This window comes from Brachyistius frenatus, unplaced genomic scaffold (genome assembly GCF_029030835.1).
Source record: "Brachyistius frenatus isolate BFR_SWC_R1_liver_20210118 unplaced genomic scaffold, ASM2903083v1 Contig_5, whole genome shotgun sequence".
Lineage (NCBI taxonomy): Eukaryota > Metazoa > Chordata > Actinopteri > Embiotocidae > Brachyistius > Brachyistius frenatus.
In genome coordinates, this window is record NW_027210604.1 from 7,727,627 (window position 1) to 7,742,958 (window position 15,332).

The 15,332-nt window shown below is 44.2% G+C and overlaps 3 protein-coding genes across 10 annotated transcripts in view; 2 read left to right on the forward strand and 1 right to left on the reverse strand.

The window, feature by feature from the left end:
* fryb (furry homolog b (Drosophila)) overlaps positions 1-8,601 on the forward strand; it is a 56,152-nt gene extending 47,551 nt beyond the window's left edge. For 5 of the 6 annotated variants that reach the window (XM_069720487.1, XM_069720455.1, XM_069720480.1 and 2 more), the window contains exons 54-56: positions 556-630; positions 846-1,016; positions 1,230-1,698. In XM_069720487.1, coding sequence (XP_069576588.1) covers positions 556-630; positions 846-1,016; positions 1,230-1,265 — 282 coding nt within the window. In that variant the 3' untranslated portion in view covers positions 1,266-1,698. Of the gene's footprint in view, positions 1-555; positions 631-845; positions 1,017-1,229; positions 1,805-1,950; positions 2,089-2,172; positions 2,388-3,057; positions 3,263-3,423; positions 3,574-3,708; positions 3,808-3,942; positions 4,027-4,587; positions 4,699-5,036; positions 5,273-5,735 lie in introns of those variants that run through there. The other variant, XM_069720496.1, reaches the window with a different exon arrangement.
* Positions 8,602-9,100: 499 nt separating this feature from the next.
* Positions 9,101-11,187, reverse strand: zar1l (zygote arrest 1-like). Its single transcript, XM_069722555.1, has 4 exons — positions 10,594-11,187; positions 9,754-9,846; positions 9,587-9,661; positions 9,101-9,315 (listed from the first exon to the last, which is right to left on the reverse strand). Exons 1-4 carry the CDS (start codon positions 11,185-11,187, stop codon positions 9,172-9,174), a joined length of 906 nt encoding a protein of 301 aa, XP_069578656.1. The 3' UTR covers positions 9,101-9,171.
* A 1,517-nt stretch (positions 11,188-12,704) lies between these two features.
* pds5b (PDS5 cohesin associated factor B) overlaps positions 12,705-15,332 on the forward strand; it is a 29,279-nt gene continuing 26,651 nt past the window's right edge. For 2 of the 3 annotated variants that reach the window (XM_069720242.1, XM_069720258.1), the window contains exon 1: positions 12,705-12,771. The gene's annotated coding sequence lies outside the window, so the exon portion shown is untranslated. Of the gene's footprint in view, positions 12,772-12,795; positions 13,079-15,332 lie in introns of those variants that run through there. The other variant, XM_069720250.1, reaches the window with a different exon arrangement.

Consider the following 15,332-nt stretch of genomic DNA (forward strand, 5'->3'; position numbering starts at 1 on the left):
ACTTCTTTGCTGGCACTCACCTTAGTTAAATAACAAATAATGCAGACTGTGTATACAAAGAACTGTAGAAGTAGAGTAAATATGCTTTTATTAAATTCATGGATGCAATAAATATGATGATACTGAGCAACTTCTGTGGGTTGTAGACACTGCCTCATGCTACCTCTAGTGGTGAGGGCACTGGCAAAATGCAAAAGTGACTAAAAATCAGCCAGAAAGGACGAGGACAGAGAAATGGTCTGTGGTCACCACCTGCAGAACCGTTCCTTTATAGGGGTTGTCTTGCTAATTGCCTCATTTCCACCTGTTGTCTGTTCCATTTGCACAACAGCAGGTGAAATTGATTCACAATCAGTGTTGTTTCCTAACTGGACAGGTTGATTTCCCAGAAGTGTGATTGACTTGGAGTTACATTGTGTTATATAAGTGTTCCCTTTATTTTTTTGAGCAGTGTATATTAATCAAAGCACTTGGCTCCAAAAATAGACAATTGTATTTTGAGAATAGAGTTTATATCCGTTCCCTCTTTGATTAATTCTTTTATTTCTTCCTCAGAAAAGAACCCGAGAGAAGCTTGTGAATGTTTTGTCTCTTTGTGGACAAGAAGTTGGACTCACCAAGAACCCGTCGGTAAGCTACCTCCCTTCTCTTGTTTACAGCAATGTACCCGTATTGTCAGTCTGTTTAGTCAGCAAAAATCTTGTTTGTTTGTTTTTAATTCAAGCTTTTGAAATTATCATGGAGAATAATGTGTCTAAAATCGTCTAAGAAAGTTGATGCTTTTATGTTGACTTCACTTGTTGTCTGTGTTAAGTGTAAATACCTCTTCTGCTCCACCTCCTCAGGTAATATTTTCATCTTGCGGTGACCTGGACATGATGGAGGTGCGGGAGAGCGGTGTGTCATCCGAGGAGGGCGGTACCAGAGAAGACACACTGGATGACACCGCCAGTGAGCAGCAGTTCAGGGTTTTCAGGGACTTTGACTTCCTGGACGTGGAGCTAGAGGACGGAGAGGTGAGATTCACCCACAACGCTGTGTTTCACTTGGTGTCATTTGATTTACAGCGTAAATAGCGTCTGTCTTCGTCCTTCCTTTTTACCTTTACTGTGCGTTTCATCTTATCCACCTATCCTCCTTTTTAACAGCAATATATTTAACATGTATTTCTGTCTCTCCCTCTGTCTAACTCTGTGTGTGTCTCTCTCTCTCTCCCCCTCGCTGCCTAGGAGCTCCAGGTAAGGTCTCTCACACTGAGCACTTAACATGAGCTTTTAGCAGAGCTGTGGTGTTGCTGGCGCTTTTGTTTCCCACTGAAAAAAAAACGTGCTTCATTTTGCTCTATCACAGCTTGGTTGCAGAGCTACATTTCTGACAATATTGTTATTAGTCATCATAGAGATAAATGGTATTGAAAGTCAAGTTTTTATGGCGTAAAGATTGTTATATTGAATTTTCATGCCATGATTAACAGTTCATTTTGCATCTTGTGCTTGTAACTACAGCAATTATTCATCGGTTTGGAAAATGTTCTTCTCACAGCAGTGAAATTGACTGCTATCATTCCCGCTGCTGTGTCTTCCAATGTGTACGTGTGTGTTTTATCTAGGGCGAGACCGTTGATAACTTTAATTGGGGTGTGCGTCGGCGATCTCTGGACAGCACCGAGCTGGGCGACCTGTTGGAGGAGAGCCAGCACTCGGGCAGCACCCCCAGTTTGGGTCTCGAGGACCCCCACGATTCAGACGAGTCGTCAGAGGAAGAGGAGTCTTCAACGAGCCAGAGCTTCTCGCATTCTCAGCTTGTGCGTAGCTTTAACCGTTGGATCGACACGACAATAACATCCACTGAAGCCTGAAAAACTTTGCCTGCTTTTGGAATGACCCCGTTTGAGAGAATACGCTAATCAATCCAAATTATAGATATGTCTGGTTTGCTTTCCTGTTCCAGACCAACCCTTCTCCATCAGAGGAAACCAACCACACTGATTCCCTGTCTACTTCTTATGACACATCTGCCGACCCTCAGTCCTTCAATGCCACCACCCCTGGCCAGGGAGGGTTTCATGACGATCACAGTGGCCTAAATGTGAGGGATAATACACATTGAAATACAGATACGTATTTGTGAGATACATTTGTTTTGAAAAATGTAATGTCTTTCTTTCCTCAGGTGAGGGTATGTGGTGAGGATGAAGACACTCAGGCCCAGGACGACGAACTGTCGCTGAGCGCCAACGAGCTCCCTCCCGGCTCGGACTGTGGCGAGAGCTTCACGCTGGAGTTGCCGGGGCAACCTCCGGATCAGCCGCTGAATCTGGACCGCGGCTTCAACCCAGACTACTGTCAACCTCCGCTGGACTTTCTAGACCCCAACTGTCTGCCCAGGTGAATGTGACAAGCAGGAGTAAAAGAACAGGAAACGATGCCGTATTGTTTCACTGCTCCACAGATTTATTGACAATAGGACTAAACCGCCGCTAAACTGCAGTCAATGTGCTTATTTTGATCTGCCACAGCCATAATGTTTGTTTATACAGCAGCGGAACAAATTAGCTTGTTTATTATAAGATGTCAATAACGATTAAGTGTGCTGTAAATACTTTTGAGACATCCAATTCTCATAGATGCAAGCTCCAGTTGTTATTATTAATAATAATAATAATGCTTCATGAAAATAGACTTTAAACCCTGCTTAAGTAAATATAACGCCAAATAGAAACGCTGTTGAATATGAGGGTAATATTAAGCTTTATGAAGGCTGTATATGATGTTACATCCCTGCTACATTATATGGCCATTTTATTTCTTTGTTTTTCTTGTGTTTTGCATACATCGTCCCGATTCCCATTTTCCAAATATTCTTGACATCCTAAATATTTCCTTTTATATTGCTGCTGCTACTACTATTTTTTTTTTCTTTTTTTTAGCTGTTGAACCAGATTATATAATACCATGTGTTTGCTGAGCACTTTATTTTGAAACCTTTTTCGGGGAAGGAATCAAAAGGTTTTTATTTTTTCATGCCCCCTTTTTTTCCTCATTTCCATCATGACAGCTTACGTGATGATGTAGATGATTTGGAAGACCTTGGGTTTCCTCCTCCCCCCTCTCCATTTTTCTCCGCCATCTTGGCAGCGTTCCAACCGACAGTGTGTGACGATGCGGAGGAGGCGTGGCGTTGTCATATCAACCAGCTCGTGACTGACTCCGATGGGTCTTGTGCCGTCTACACTTTTCAAGTCTTCTCCTCTCTCTTTAAGGTACATTGAAGAAAGTATAAATTTAAATTATTCATAATTCATCACACTCGGTTTCCCTATTTTTCTCCCCGTGTTTCTGTTTGTGACTGTGATGCTCCAACATCTCATGTCAAGCAGTGCGTCACAATTCAATAATTCTTCCAACATCTTTTCCTTTCCAGAACATCCAGGGTAAATTCTGCACCTTGACAACAGATGTTGCCACCTACCTTGGTGAGGGATTAAGAGGCATTGGGTCAAAGTTTCTCAGGTCCTCACAGATGCTGACCACATGCTCAGACTGCCCTACGATTTACATCGATGCTGACACGGTGAGTACTGCTGGCATACTGGAGTGACTTGGTTGATTCAGCCGCAAACGGTAGGAAATGGGATGCGTGTTGAATTAGTCAGGCGAGTCTCTACTCGGCTTTTAACGCCTCCTTTCCTTATGTTGATCTTTCTAGATCATGTCCTACGGCCTCCTTGAAAAGATGAAGTTCAGTGCGCTGGAGCTGCAGGAGTACCTGGATACCTACAACACCAGAGAGGATGCTGCTGTATCGGTAGCATAACTTCTTCACATTTATTAATTCACGTGTTATCTTTTGGTTTTCTCCTGCAAATGTGTGTCTAATAAAATATTCTCCTTCTTTCCACCTTCTTCCCCAACTCTTGTTACTTGTCATGTTTTCCTTCAGTGGCTGAGGAACTGTAAGGACACATTTCCCAGGTGCCCTGGTGACAGCGTCGTTACCTGCCAACCTGGAGACTCGGAGGAGAAGGTTCGGATAACTTATTACAACTTATTTACTGTAACATACAAAAGAGTAGAGTTTACAGGCTCAGTATTGAGGGTAACTTCATCAGTGCTACATATTTCTTTCTCTCTTTGCTCCTCTGTGACTTTGTGGCACCGATATGTTTGCTGTCTTTGCATGTTTGCCGTGTGTTAAGGTTTTACCCTCCTTACTTTTTCTCCTAGCCACGAAGAAGTTACATTTTAAGTTGCTGTGTTTGGAACTGTTGACTAATTCTCAGTAGCCTTAGTGTGAATAGTCATGGTGTATACAATGCTGTGCACGTGTTTCATGCTTTGTCTTCCTCTTGCCTCACTCTGACACCCTAACATGCTCTCTCGCTGTGTAGCAAATGGAGTCTCTTGCAGTAAGTTCTCTTCCAAGTTTCTTCTCTTCCTTCTTGAACTGCTTAAATTACTTGGCACAAAACAAACGCTACTTGTCTTATTGCGTGTTTGCATTTGTAGCGTGAACTTATGAGAGTGTGTGTGTGTGCTCTCCTTTGCTGATTAATCTGACCTTGTTTTCTTTATCAATGTCTTGTAGCAACTGGAGCTTTGTCAGAGGCTCTACAAGCTGCACTTCCAGCTCCTCCTCCTCTTCCAGTCCTACTGCTCGCTCATTGGTCAAGTTCACGCCATTAGCTCTGTGCCTGAGGTGAGCCAAATCATACTTCATAAATAAATCGATTACAGTCTAACAGAGCAAACTGATTGGGTCTCTCGTGCTTACGTTACAAATTCACAATGCAATTATCTGTAGGTACAGTGAAATATATGAAATACCAACACTTTGGATGCTTTTCTGCCTGATTGTGTGAAAAGACATGCATTTCACTGTTGAACCTAAAACATGTTTAAATGTTTTAAAATGCTGCTGGCCTTAAAACAACCTTTCCACACTTCCTAATGTTAATCTCAAATCCTGAATTTGATCATGTAAATCTTCCTTCTGTTCCTAAACCTAACAAATGCTGTTGCCATCCCACCTTTTAGCTTCTGAACATGTCTCGAGAGCTCACAGATCTGAGGACCAGCCTGCAGGCAGCGGAGGCGGCTGTTGCCAGCGACCTGGAACACAAACACTTGGCGCACACTCACGCACACGCCAGCCAGGTGGCAGCCATGGTTGTGCCCAGCTTCGCCACCTCGGAGGCAGCCGTGCAGACCATACTAGAGTGCCTTAAGAACCACGAGTTCACCAAAGCTGTGCGCTGCATCCAGGAGTGCAGGTGAGTGACTTTCTACAAAACTATTACACTTGGTACTAGTTGTGTGTGGTGAAGGTTAATATCCTCGAATATGGATAGTTTTGCATCACAATTACTCTTCAAAATTGGATTGGTTTTGGAGAAAGTCTGACACATCAGGTTATATGTGAAAACTGTACTGAGGTGTGTGCCGTAATAGCAGTGCGTCTGCAGGGAAATCCATCTCATGTATTCAGTAGTATTTTAGAAAAAAAAAAACAACTATTGGATGACTGCTCCTGTTGGATACTAATTAAAGCACAACATTAACATACTTGACCAAATCCAGTTTATGATGATTCCCAACATACATGAACATGACTTCACCGGCTCCTCTTGTCTCCCTTTCAAAAGGTGCAAACAACATGCAGTATATCGCCCTGCTCTCCTTATATCCATCTATCACACTGACCTGTTCCCACCCTCTTTTCTGTTTCCTTTTCAGGAGGCAGTGGCCCAGCGGCGTGTTTGGCGGCAGCTCTGAGAGCGAGGTCCAGACCCTGCTCAATGTCTACTTCCGCCACCAGACGCTGGGCCAGACTGGCACCATCGCCCTGGTTGGCTCCCGACAGGACCTGAGCCTGATCTGCTCCAAGCTGCTGGAGCTCAACGGGGAGATCCGCGACATGATCCGTCGCGCCCAGGGTTACCGGGTCGTCACAACTTACCTCCCCGACTCCAGCGCCTCAGGGACCAGCCTCTGACAGGACCTCGGGAGCCCCCCGCCCCCTCTTTCCCCAGCTCTACCTCCCCCGTCACTGCAGCCATTGACCCTTCCAAAACCGTCTCCACACCCTTCACTGCCACCTCAGCCTGCTCATCCGGAGGGGGCCCAGCACCCGCATACATGGCCCCTGCCTCCGCCTATGTGTCTGCTGCTGCACAACTCCAGACGGATACCTGCTTACTGCCCTGCCCAACACCAGAACCAGAACTATATTTAGACTACAATCCACACCACCCATCCTCATACTCGCCCACTGTAAACTCTGATACCTCTTTGCCTGACTTTCCCGAACCCCCGGCCCTGTTCTCATCGCGTAGCTGCTCAAACACACCAGGCCGGCCAGACTTTACACTTCCGCACACACGAGAGCCAAGGAGGAGCTGTCTCGATGAGAACATCAGCCGTTACCTTCCTTTCAGAGGACATTCGTCACACAGTTCACCACTGTCACATTCACACGGCAACAAGCGCCAGATATCAACTCGAACATCCAACATGCTCCCGACCGTGGCCTCGGAGCCCACCTTGCTGTCGCGCTCCTACACGAACACATCGCCCAACTCCTCTCGGGGCTCACATCTTCCCCATTTCCCCCGCTCGCCGTACAAAGACGCAAGCTCGCCCTCGGTTCTACGCCCGGGCCGTGACGCAGTCTTAACCCACGGCCCGTCTCCATCTCTTCTCCCTCCCCCGCCACCCCCTCCCCGTCCCGCCGGCCCAGCAGAGACCGCAGCGTGGGGTTGTTGTTGCTCCCTCGGTGGTGCTGCGACGCCCTTGTCTCGCTATCTGGGGAAGGTGGGGCACGCCTACATGCCCCTATCGAAAGTAGGAGGGCTCCTGAATGCTGAACCGTCGGATGTCCAGACCTGAGACGCTACCAGAGGACCTAAAAGAGTTTAAACCTACGTTAATCCAAATGCCTGAAACGAACTATTCCCGATCAAATCTCAGATCTTTGTATCTGGAAAAGAGACCCAGAGATAGCTCGAGATTTTACACTTTTAAGGACAGGGAATCACATCTCGTGCGTAATGCGATGCACCTCTGAACCCACTGGATACTACAGATTGCTGCTTGCCGATAAAGATGACCTGACGTGATTCTATCCGAGCGCTAGCTTTGCTAGACGTCGTAAAAATAATGTGCTCCTAGTTTAAGTCCCGCTTGATGGTCACCGTTCAGCCTCTAATCTGGTCTGCACCCGAGGACCTGTGAAGGCTTTTAGCTTGGATTTTCTAACTTGCTTTCTAACTCGAGACATGATTTGAACCCGACTGACTGTTGCTGCCTCCTTCAGGAAGGATGCTGTTGGTCGGTAGTGTCACCAGAGACGGTGAGGAAACTCCGTGTGGCACTACATGGCATCACTGGAAGAGTTTCCTCTATTGCACTAAATGGAGTTTTGGTATTAGTTTGTTTTTTTTTTTTTTTTTTAAATGTTACAGAAAGGCAATTATGTTACTGTGAGGAAAAAGGCTGTCACTTTTACTTAGAAAGAAAAGCCAAATGCTGGAGTACCTTTTCTCTACTGTTGTGTGTGTGTACTGTTCCGAGACCTCCTCTGGAGGAAGCTGTGCAATGCATGACCCAGTTGAATGCTTTCTACTGCACACTAGCGTCCCTTACACCTCCCAGAAGGCTGACCTCCGGACCGATCGAAAGACTTGGAGCGACGGAGCGGATGCAGTGTCCCCGAGGCTGCTTCCCGCCCCGTTTTCATGTTCCGTATCGGTGAACCAGCTTGTCCTCTGACTACTGTCGTGAACATTGGTAGACTAATCATGCCATTACCCGTGCGTGGCACACACTCCACTGTGGCTAGCTGTAGCATAATTAGCGAGCGTACACACTATAATTCTCACCGTCCTGCACTGTTACACGTCGACTTTGTGTCCACATGCCAAGAGGATGGTGCATGTATACGCGAATATTTTGTCTGTCTGTATACTGTTAATAGTCACACAACCATAGTAGCGTATGCTTGTGTGTGTGTGGTTTGTAGTTACCTTGCGCGCAAGGGAAATGCTGACATTCAGCACTCATTGTTGATGTTCAAAACAAAACCTGTGCTACTACTGAACGCTTCCCGTCGGCCCTCTGTGACTGTGACTCTCCCTCAGTTGCCCTCTAGCAGTCACTCCCCCCCCCCCCTTTGCTGTACAAATGTCTTTTTTCTCCTATTTATATCTGATCAGCTATAAAATCAACACTCATTTGACTTAGGTTTTCTATTGATGTTTGTTCTCTCAAATTAAACTGCCATGCATGCATCTTCTGTGTACTGTACGGAGTGTGTTTGAAATATTTATTAACAAAATCCTATTTTATCTGAAAGATATGTTTGTATGAGGTACAAAAGGGAGCTTCAAGCTCACGCGGGTGTTTTTTGTTTTCCTTTCCTGTGTGTGGGAGAATGTGTGTCTGCATGCCAAACAAGAAGTTGCACATTTTTAAAGCTTTTTAGATGAAGACGGTAGTTGTTGTTTTTTTTCCACCTTGTAAATACTTTTACAGCCTTTGTGAAGTTGTTTTGAGTTGAAGCTCTGTACAAATTGGTGTCAAAAGTAAAGACATATCGAAATTATTTCTTGTGGATTTTACTCGACAGCCCCCTCACATCATACTTCTTACAATTAAGGTATTCAACATGCTGCATGTTCTAAATCTAGGACTGGATTCGTGTAACTCTCCTTACAAGTCTTGTCAAATCTCAGTGTTTTTAAGGCTTCTTGATGACTACAATATTTTCAGTATCGGTTTTAATCTTGAAATTATGCTGAAAGTTTAATCACTGAAGCAGCAGCACCAGTCAAACCAAACCGAGCTGTTAGTCTGCTAAAAGGTTGTGGCAGCTTGTAAAAATCAAAGAGTTCAAATTCACTAGAATCTCAACATGAGGTACAATACTTTATTTCTTTTTTTTTTTTTTTTTTTACAAATACAAATTTTCATGTTACTTAAGCACCAGGATTCATGGAGGGAAAACAGCATGTTCAGAAGATGCCCTAAACAACCAAAAGCGAAGGTTTGACTTCTTACGGAAGAAGAAGAAGACGACTCTTTTCCCCAAGTGTGTGTGACTGGAGACATCGCTTATTTGTGACATGCAGGTCTGTTGGTTTTAAGGACATGACTTTGGATCGTGCTGGGCAGCTCACACGATGTATTTGAAGCTGTAGGTGGCATCACAGGACAACCTCATTCCTTTGCAGCGGCAGCACAGGTCCTGGCGGTGAGGCCTCTTCATGTTGATGTGTCGCTGCTTCTTCTCACAGCTGCAGGAAGTCTGAGAGCAACCCTGAGAGGAGAGGGCGAGGTGGATGGAAGAGACGAGAATAGCACAAGAGGTCAGAGGACATTCCTGACCCCCTGATGAAGGGACACCCGCACTGAACGCGCCTCACGAATCCAATACAGTTAAACAACTCCACATCATGCACTTCCATGGGGACGGTGGAACGTTCAGGGGCATGTGGAAACACTGTGCCATTCGACATGAAAAACAAGACTCCTCAAATATGAAGTGCAGTTCAATATCAACACAAGTAATCAAAGATGAGTAACTGTACCTTGCAGAGGATGGACTCCACTCTGTAGGGGTTAAACCCCACCTGACACTTCCGGCAGAGCTGCTTGTAGTACACCTGGCAACATAAACAGGACTCTGAATCAGTATTAAGAAGTCAGACATGAGCTAGTTCATGTCGATCATATACTGCAGTGATGGATCACTTGCCTTACTGGTTCCAGAGATGCACCATACATAAGCACTCTCCCACCGGATGTTGCACTTTTTGCAGTGGAAAAAGCCGTACCTCTGCTCCAGGAACTAAAACAAAAAACTGAAAACCTCATTTCTGTACAAAATCGGAGGCGTGTTGTGAGAAGTTGAGGGTCTCTATATGACGTACTGGGTGAAAAAAAAAAAATGTGTTGACAAATAAAAACGTTCTTTCATATTCAACTTAGCAAAAGTGGAGACAGCTGGAGGGGCTTAAGGGCTCCAAGCTTTAGAAAGGGTCCAATAATGTCTTGAACGGCACACATTTTGTATGCTTCTGTTCTCAATTTTAGCATCCACCGTTATGTTTTGTCTTTACTTGGATAATATTTACGCAGCTTTTTTTTAATGTTGTATTTAGAGCACTTAACACCCTCGCTGAAATGTGCCATATAAAGAAACGCTCCTTGTTACAATGAAATGAATCTGTTAAAGAAGCACAGTAACATCAACATTGCCAGGGCATTAAGAGAACCCGATATTTTCCATGTTTTTTATATGGGTCTGAAATTTAAAAAATGTAGGATGTTCCCGAGTTCAGTTGTCAGTTCTATATAGCAGATTAATCAAATGACCACACTATTTCTATGCAGGCAGATCCAGTACAGAAAAACTACACACAATGCCCAGATTGGAATCAAAGGGGACTTTAGCAGCTCAATTTTGCAGATTGATCACAATGCTCCATGTGAATACTTAAAAGTTTGGTCTTAAGTGAGCGTGGCATCTTAAAAGAATATTATTTGACTTCAAGGAAGTTCATTCTCTTCGGGGTTTTATGACACAGAAACCCACCTGGAAGTTGGAGCCCTTTGAAGACCGATGGAAAGCGGTCTTGACGTCCTTCACTGCGTCCTCGCCACTTTGATCCGTGTCGTCATCATCATCATCATCATCAGGCTCGGCTGGTTCAGCGGCTTCAGCTTCTCCTTCACTCCCGCAGTCGGGCTTCTTCAGGAAGACCCTGCGGTCAAACACCGGCGAGTAGATGGACACGGGTCTCTGGAAGCGCAGGTTGCTCACTGGCGGCGTATTGAAGTCCGCCTTCCCGTCCAGTTTCATCCGATCCGGACTCTTTGGGGACTCGGAGGCGGCAGGGTGCTCGTCGCAGAACAACGTCTTGGGACCTAGCGAGCACTGGACGATTTTATCCACTTTAGCGTTCACCTGCACGCCACAATCCTTGGTGTTTGCTTTCTTGGGCGGAGGAGGTAAACTGGGGGTGACTTGGGAGAGGATGACCTTGCAGAGCTCCAGGTAGTTGAGGCCCTGTGGGGTCACGAAGCGGCCCTCTCTCTTTCCCCAGCTGCTGCCGCCCTGAGTCGGGGGAGCGCAGAGCGGGTTACCGTAGACATTAAATGGTGGAAACGTGGACAGGAACCCCTCCATCCTGGAGCCATGAAACCAGTTCGACTTTGTCCTCCTGGGGTTTATGCCATCTTGCTGCACTAATTGGTTAATTGAGAACAGGGTGTGCGGGCTCTAATTAAGCTGACAGAAATATTTAGAAAATAAAAGCCCATACTTCATAGCCTGTTGTGACGCATGCAAATAAAAATCCACAGTGACACAACAAACTCAGGAAAACTACCCATTAAAATGAACAGTTCTATGTAGGTCTTCTTAAATAATAATGTCAATTATAATGTCTTAAATATTGCAAATTATTTACAGTTGCATTTTCAAGTATCCTAATTGGGTTTAATTGGAATATTTTTACTTGGATGTTCACTGTTAAGATGTGTGCCTGTTAAACGTGATATCCTTTTCAATTCACCGTTGCAGTTCACTGAAAACATGCACTGTGATAAGTATGAATGTCTTTTTTATAGGATATTTTAATGCAGGGTTGTGCTTTAAATCGGAAGAGTGCACATGCGAAGTATTATATTGGAGCTCCCACAACAGCTCAAGTTGTCCAGAGACCCTTTAGAGAAAGATAAAGCAAGCATCTAATCTATGACACATCATTTCTTTTTTTTAGTTTGACGTTCTGTGAAGCAGCTTGGCAAAATCTTTGTTTAAAATCGTGTGGCGTTTTCAGTAAAATCAATAAAAGGAGAAAGGCTATGCTACCTTAAAGAGGAGCAGATGGTCCATTATGGAAAAGTGTCAAAATATGAATGAATAGGTTGGCAGACAATGAAAATGGGAAAATAACTCTAAAGCAGCCTAATATAAGAAAGGCTGCATGATTTGATATAATCCTTTGATAGGCAGGGATGCTTTTCAAAACGTGAAAAGGCCAACTCAATAGCAGCCAAATGGCAAATATAGCCTAGTTTACACGGAAGAGACATGAATGTTACCCTAATGAGAACATTATGTTGATTATCTTATTTATGAGATCATTTTCGCGCACACACAAAACAAAAATCCCTCATTTGAATCACGGGTTGTTGGTGCGTTCAAGTACTGTCGGAACATAGGGTTTTTCCACTTCAGAGCTAAAACGCAGCTCTCCTCAAGTCAGAAATGGCAACTATTAAAATGACATTTAATACATTTTCAACGAATGTTTCATTAAGCAATGTTTGTTTATTTTTAAGATATATAAAAAAAAGGGCTCCGTTGTGATCCACAATCTGAGTAGCATTGACAAAAATCCTTCAACATATATATATATATAATTATTTCACAAAAACATGAATATTGTTAGAACAATCTTCACAGGGAAGACTATCTAATACCCTAAAGTTACAAATGTGAGTTTGGATAACAAACAATCTTTAAAAAAAAAAAAAAAAGACAAAAAAGATGTATTTGTAATCATCTTCCAGCGAGTAAGATGTACGAGCATCATTTGAACGGCGCAGGTGACGTACACGCCCTCGCTCTATAGGTGGCGCTACGCACTCACCGATGGTTTGTACCCATGGGCACTAAATCTATACATATTGGCGCCATTTTGGAGCTAGGAGGGGGAAGAGAGCTGCAGAGGAGGACACGATTTATCACAATTCACCGTAACAGGTAAGAAAATGCATAAACAAGCCAATCGTTTTGATTGAAAAGTAGCAATATTTTGAGGCACCGCTGCGAAAAAAACGGCTACGATCCGGGACGGTTCCGCGGGAGGGTTTTGAAGGTTTCCAGCGCTAAAAAAAAAAAAAAATAAAAAAAAAAAAAAAAAAGGCGGAGCGCAGCCCGCCTCGCTCGCCTGTGTTTCTCGGCGAGCCTCGTCCGACTCGCGGCGCCCCCGGTCGACCTGGTCCCCGCGGTGCTAAATGGTCAGCGAGGACAAAATACTGGAGCTCGTTGGCTTCGCTCGGAGAAACCGGTGACTCTACTCGGTTTAATTTTTTTAACTCGAGTTGGGACGTAAGACAGCGATGTAACGGCGGGTAGCCCGGGCTGGTTTGTGTCCCCCCGTCACGTTACTCTCCGTCCGCCCTCCGTCACTGAGATTGCTGCTGCTGCTAAGCGTTAGCTCGCGCGGCGCTAACTCGGCGTTAGCTCGCGCGGCGCTAGCTCGGCGTTAGCTCGCGAGGCGCTAGCTCCGCTGACTTCGCGTGCGTTCCAGCGAAGCTAACGGCAGCTAGCTGCGTTAGCCTCGGTCAACACGACAGCGACGAGGCGTCTTGTCCACACCGGAGTCCCCGGCCTGGACACGCTGTCCGTACCATAACAATAACCTCCTATTCACAAAGTGCCTCCCCGCTACCTAACGTTTACTCACGTGAACTGTATCGTGGGTATTATTATTATTATTATTATTGTGACTGTTTATGATGAGCTACTTGTACAAGGCGTGTTTTTTTTAATTTTTTTTATTATGATTTTTTTTATTTATTTTTTATTGCTGGGAAAAAAAAAATCCTCTTGATGTCGGCTGCGTAATCTAAACCACCAGATAGGAGGATGATTCAATCTCGCCGATTTTTTTTTTTTTTTTGCAAGTTAGCGCACCTATTGTTGTGATGATGTTAACTGAAGGCTTTGATCAAAGGTCGGTTGTAGAAACAACAATGCCAGGACGGGTTGTTTATTAAATGAGGACTCTTGATTGCTGTTTTCACGAGTTGGGACAGTCACCTCCAGGGTGCTGCACTGCATTTGTTTTGACAGCCATCACAGTCTGTGGATGTTTGAATCTGTCACCATCAACATTGCGGGGTTGGTTAGTGACTCTGGGGTTTGAAGAAGACTCTTACATATCTGATGGTATGGCCATGTAACACCACTTTTGCTTTTCAGACTGGAAGAACCCGACTGATACTTTAATTTTTGAGAATGATATAAATATTAAGGAGTAAAGAATTCCCAATATCAATATTCTTACTCGCTATACGCTTTATATGCAAGTAAATGAATGTTTTGCGATGGTCTCTCAAATGTGGTTATCAAACACTTTTGACACGCATGCTAAAGATGTGTAATGGTTTATATGTTGTAGTAATAATAATAATATAACATCTATTGTCCACACTGAAATCAGTGCACTAAAATGGTCAACTTCACCGGGAGAGGAAATTTAAAAAACTATAAATAAGTCGTGCAAAACAAATTCATTTCTAATCTTACCATGATGTCTTTTTGTGCATTATGTTCTGTAACAAACACGTTTTTATGTTGCCACATATTGATTAACATAAAGATACTGACAAACATGGAGATACTGACGTATCTTTGGAAAGCAATCATCGGCCAAAAAAATTGTCCGGCCGGTCAGGCTCTACTTTAGACACTTGTTTTGTTGGGATTTTTTTTTACCATGTAAAACTTAAAATCTCCGCTGTTTAAGGTAATCCTCCTGAAAACCCAAATTGGAAGTTAATTTATTGATTTTTGGTGGCTTCAGCAAATAAAATTATGCTTTGCCTTGTGCACACTTTATAACAACGCTAGCGTGTCATTTTGTAGCAGTTCTTTTAAGAGGGGTATTTTGGTTTTGGTCATTTGTTTGACTCCCTTAGATCAAATGCAGGCTGCCGTCCCTCAGCTCTGTTTTCCCCAACTATTTTTTTTTATGAATAAAAATTATATACGGTTACATTTTTTTCTCTATAAAACCACAGCGGTAGCTGAATGGACACACAGGCCACTGATGTCCGCAATGCCTAATAACATCAGACATGTGACCACCAGTGTTGTCTGTTTTTAGATGATGTGACCTCCCTCGCTGTGTTGCTTCTTCGGTGGTTTATCCGAACCTTGTTGTCGTAGTCTCATAACCTTTGGACGGATTTCAACTCTGCTTCATTGTCCTTTCTGGAGGGCTTTAACTGGTTTAGATTTGGCAGAGATGTGCTCCCTCCATTTCATTTAATCTGGGGAAAACTAAACTCTTTGACAGCGCTTCCCCCGCTCAGCCAGTTCCCCTCACTTTTGTGTTTTTGTGAGTGCCAATATGGAGGTCGTCGGGTTCATCCTTAAAGCCAGCTGGTGTCCAGTTCTTACTCTGTTTGCTGACATTTGCCGGCTTCCCAGTGATCACCCACAGGGTTAAAACCAAGCACGTCTCTGTCAAGATTCAGATTAGGGTAGAAGAATTTCTCTTGGCTATTATATTTTTGCTGACAGCTGTGTTAGGG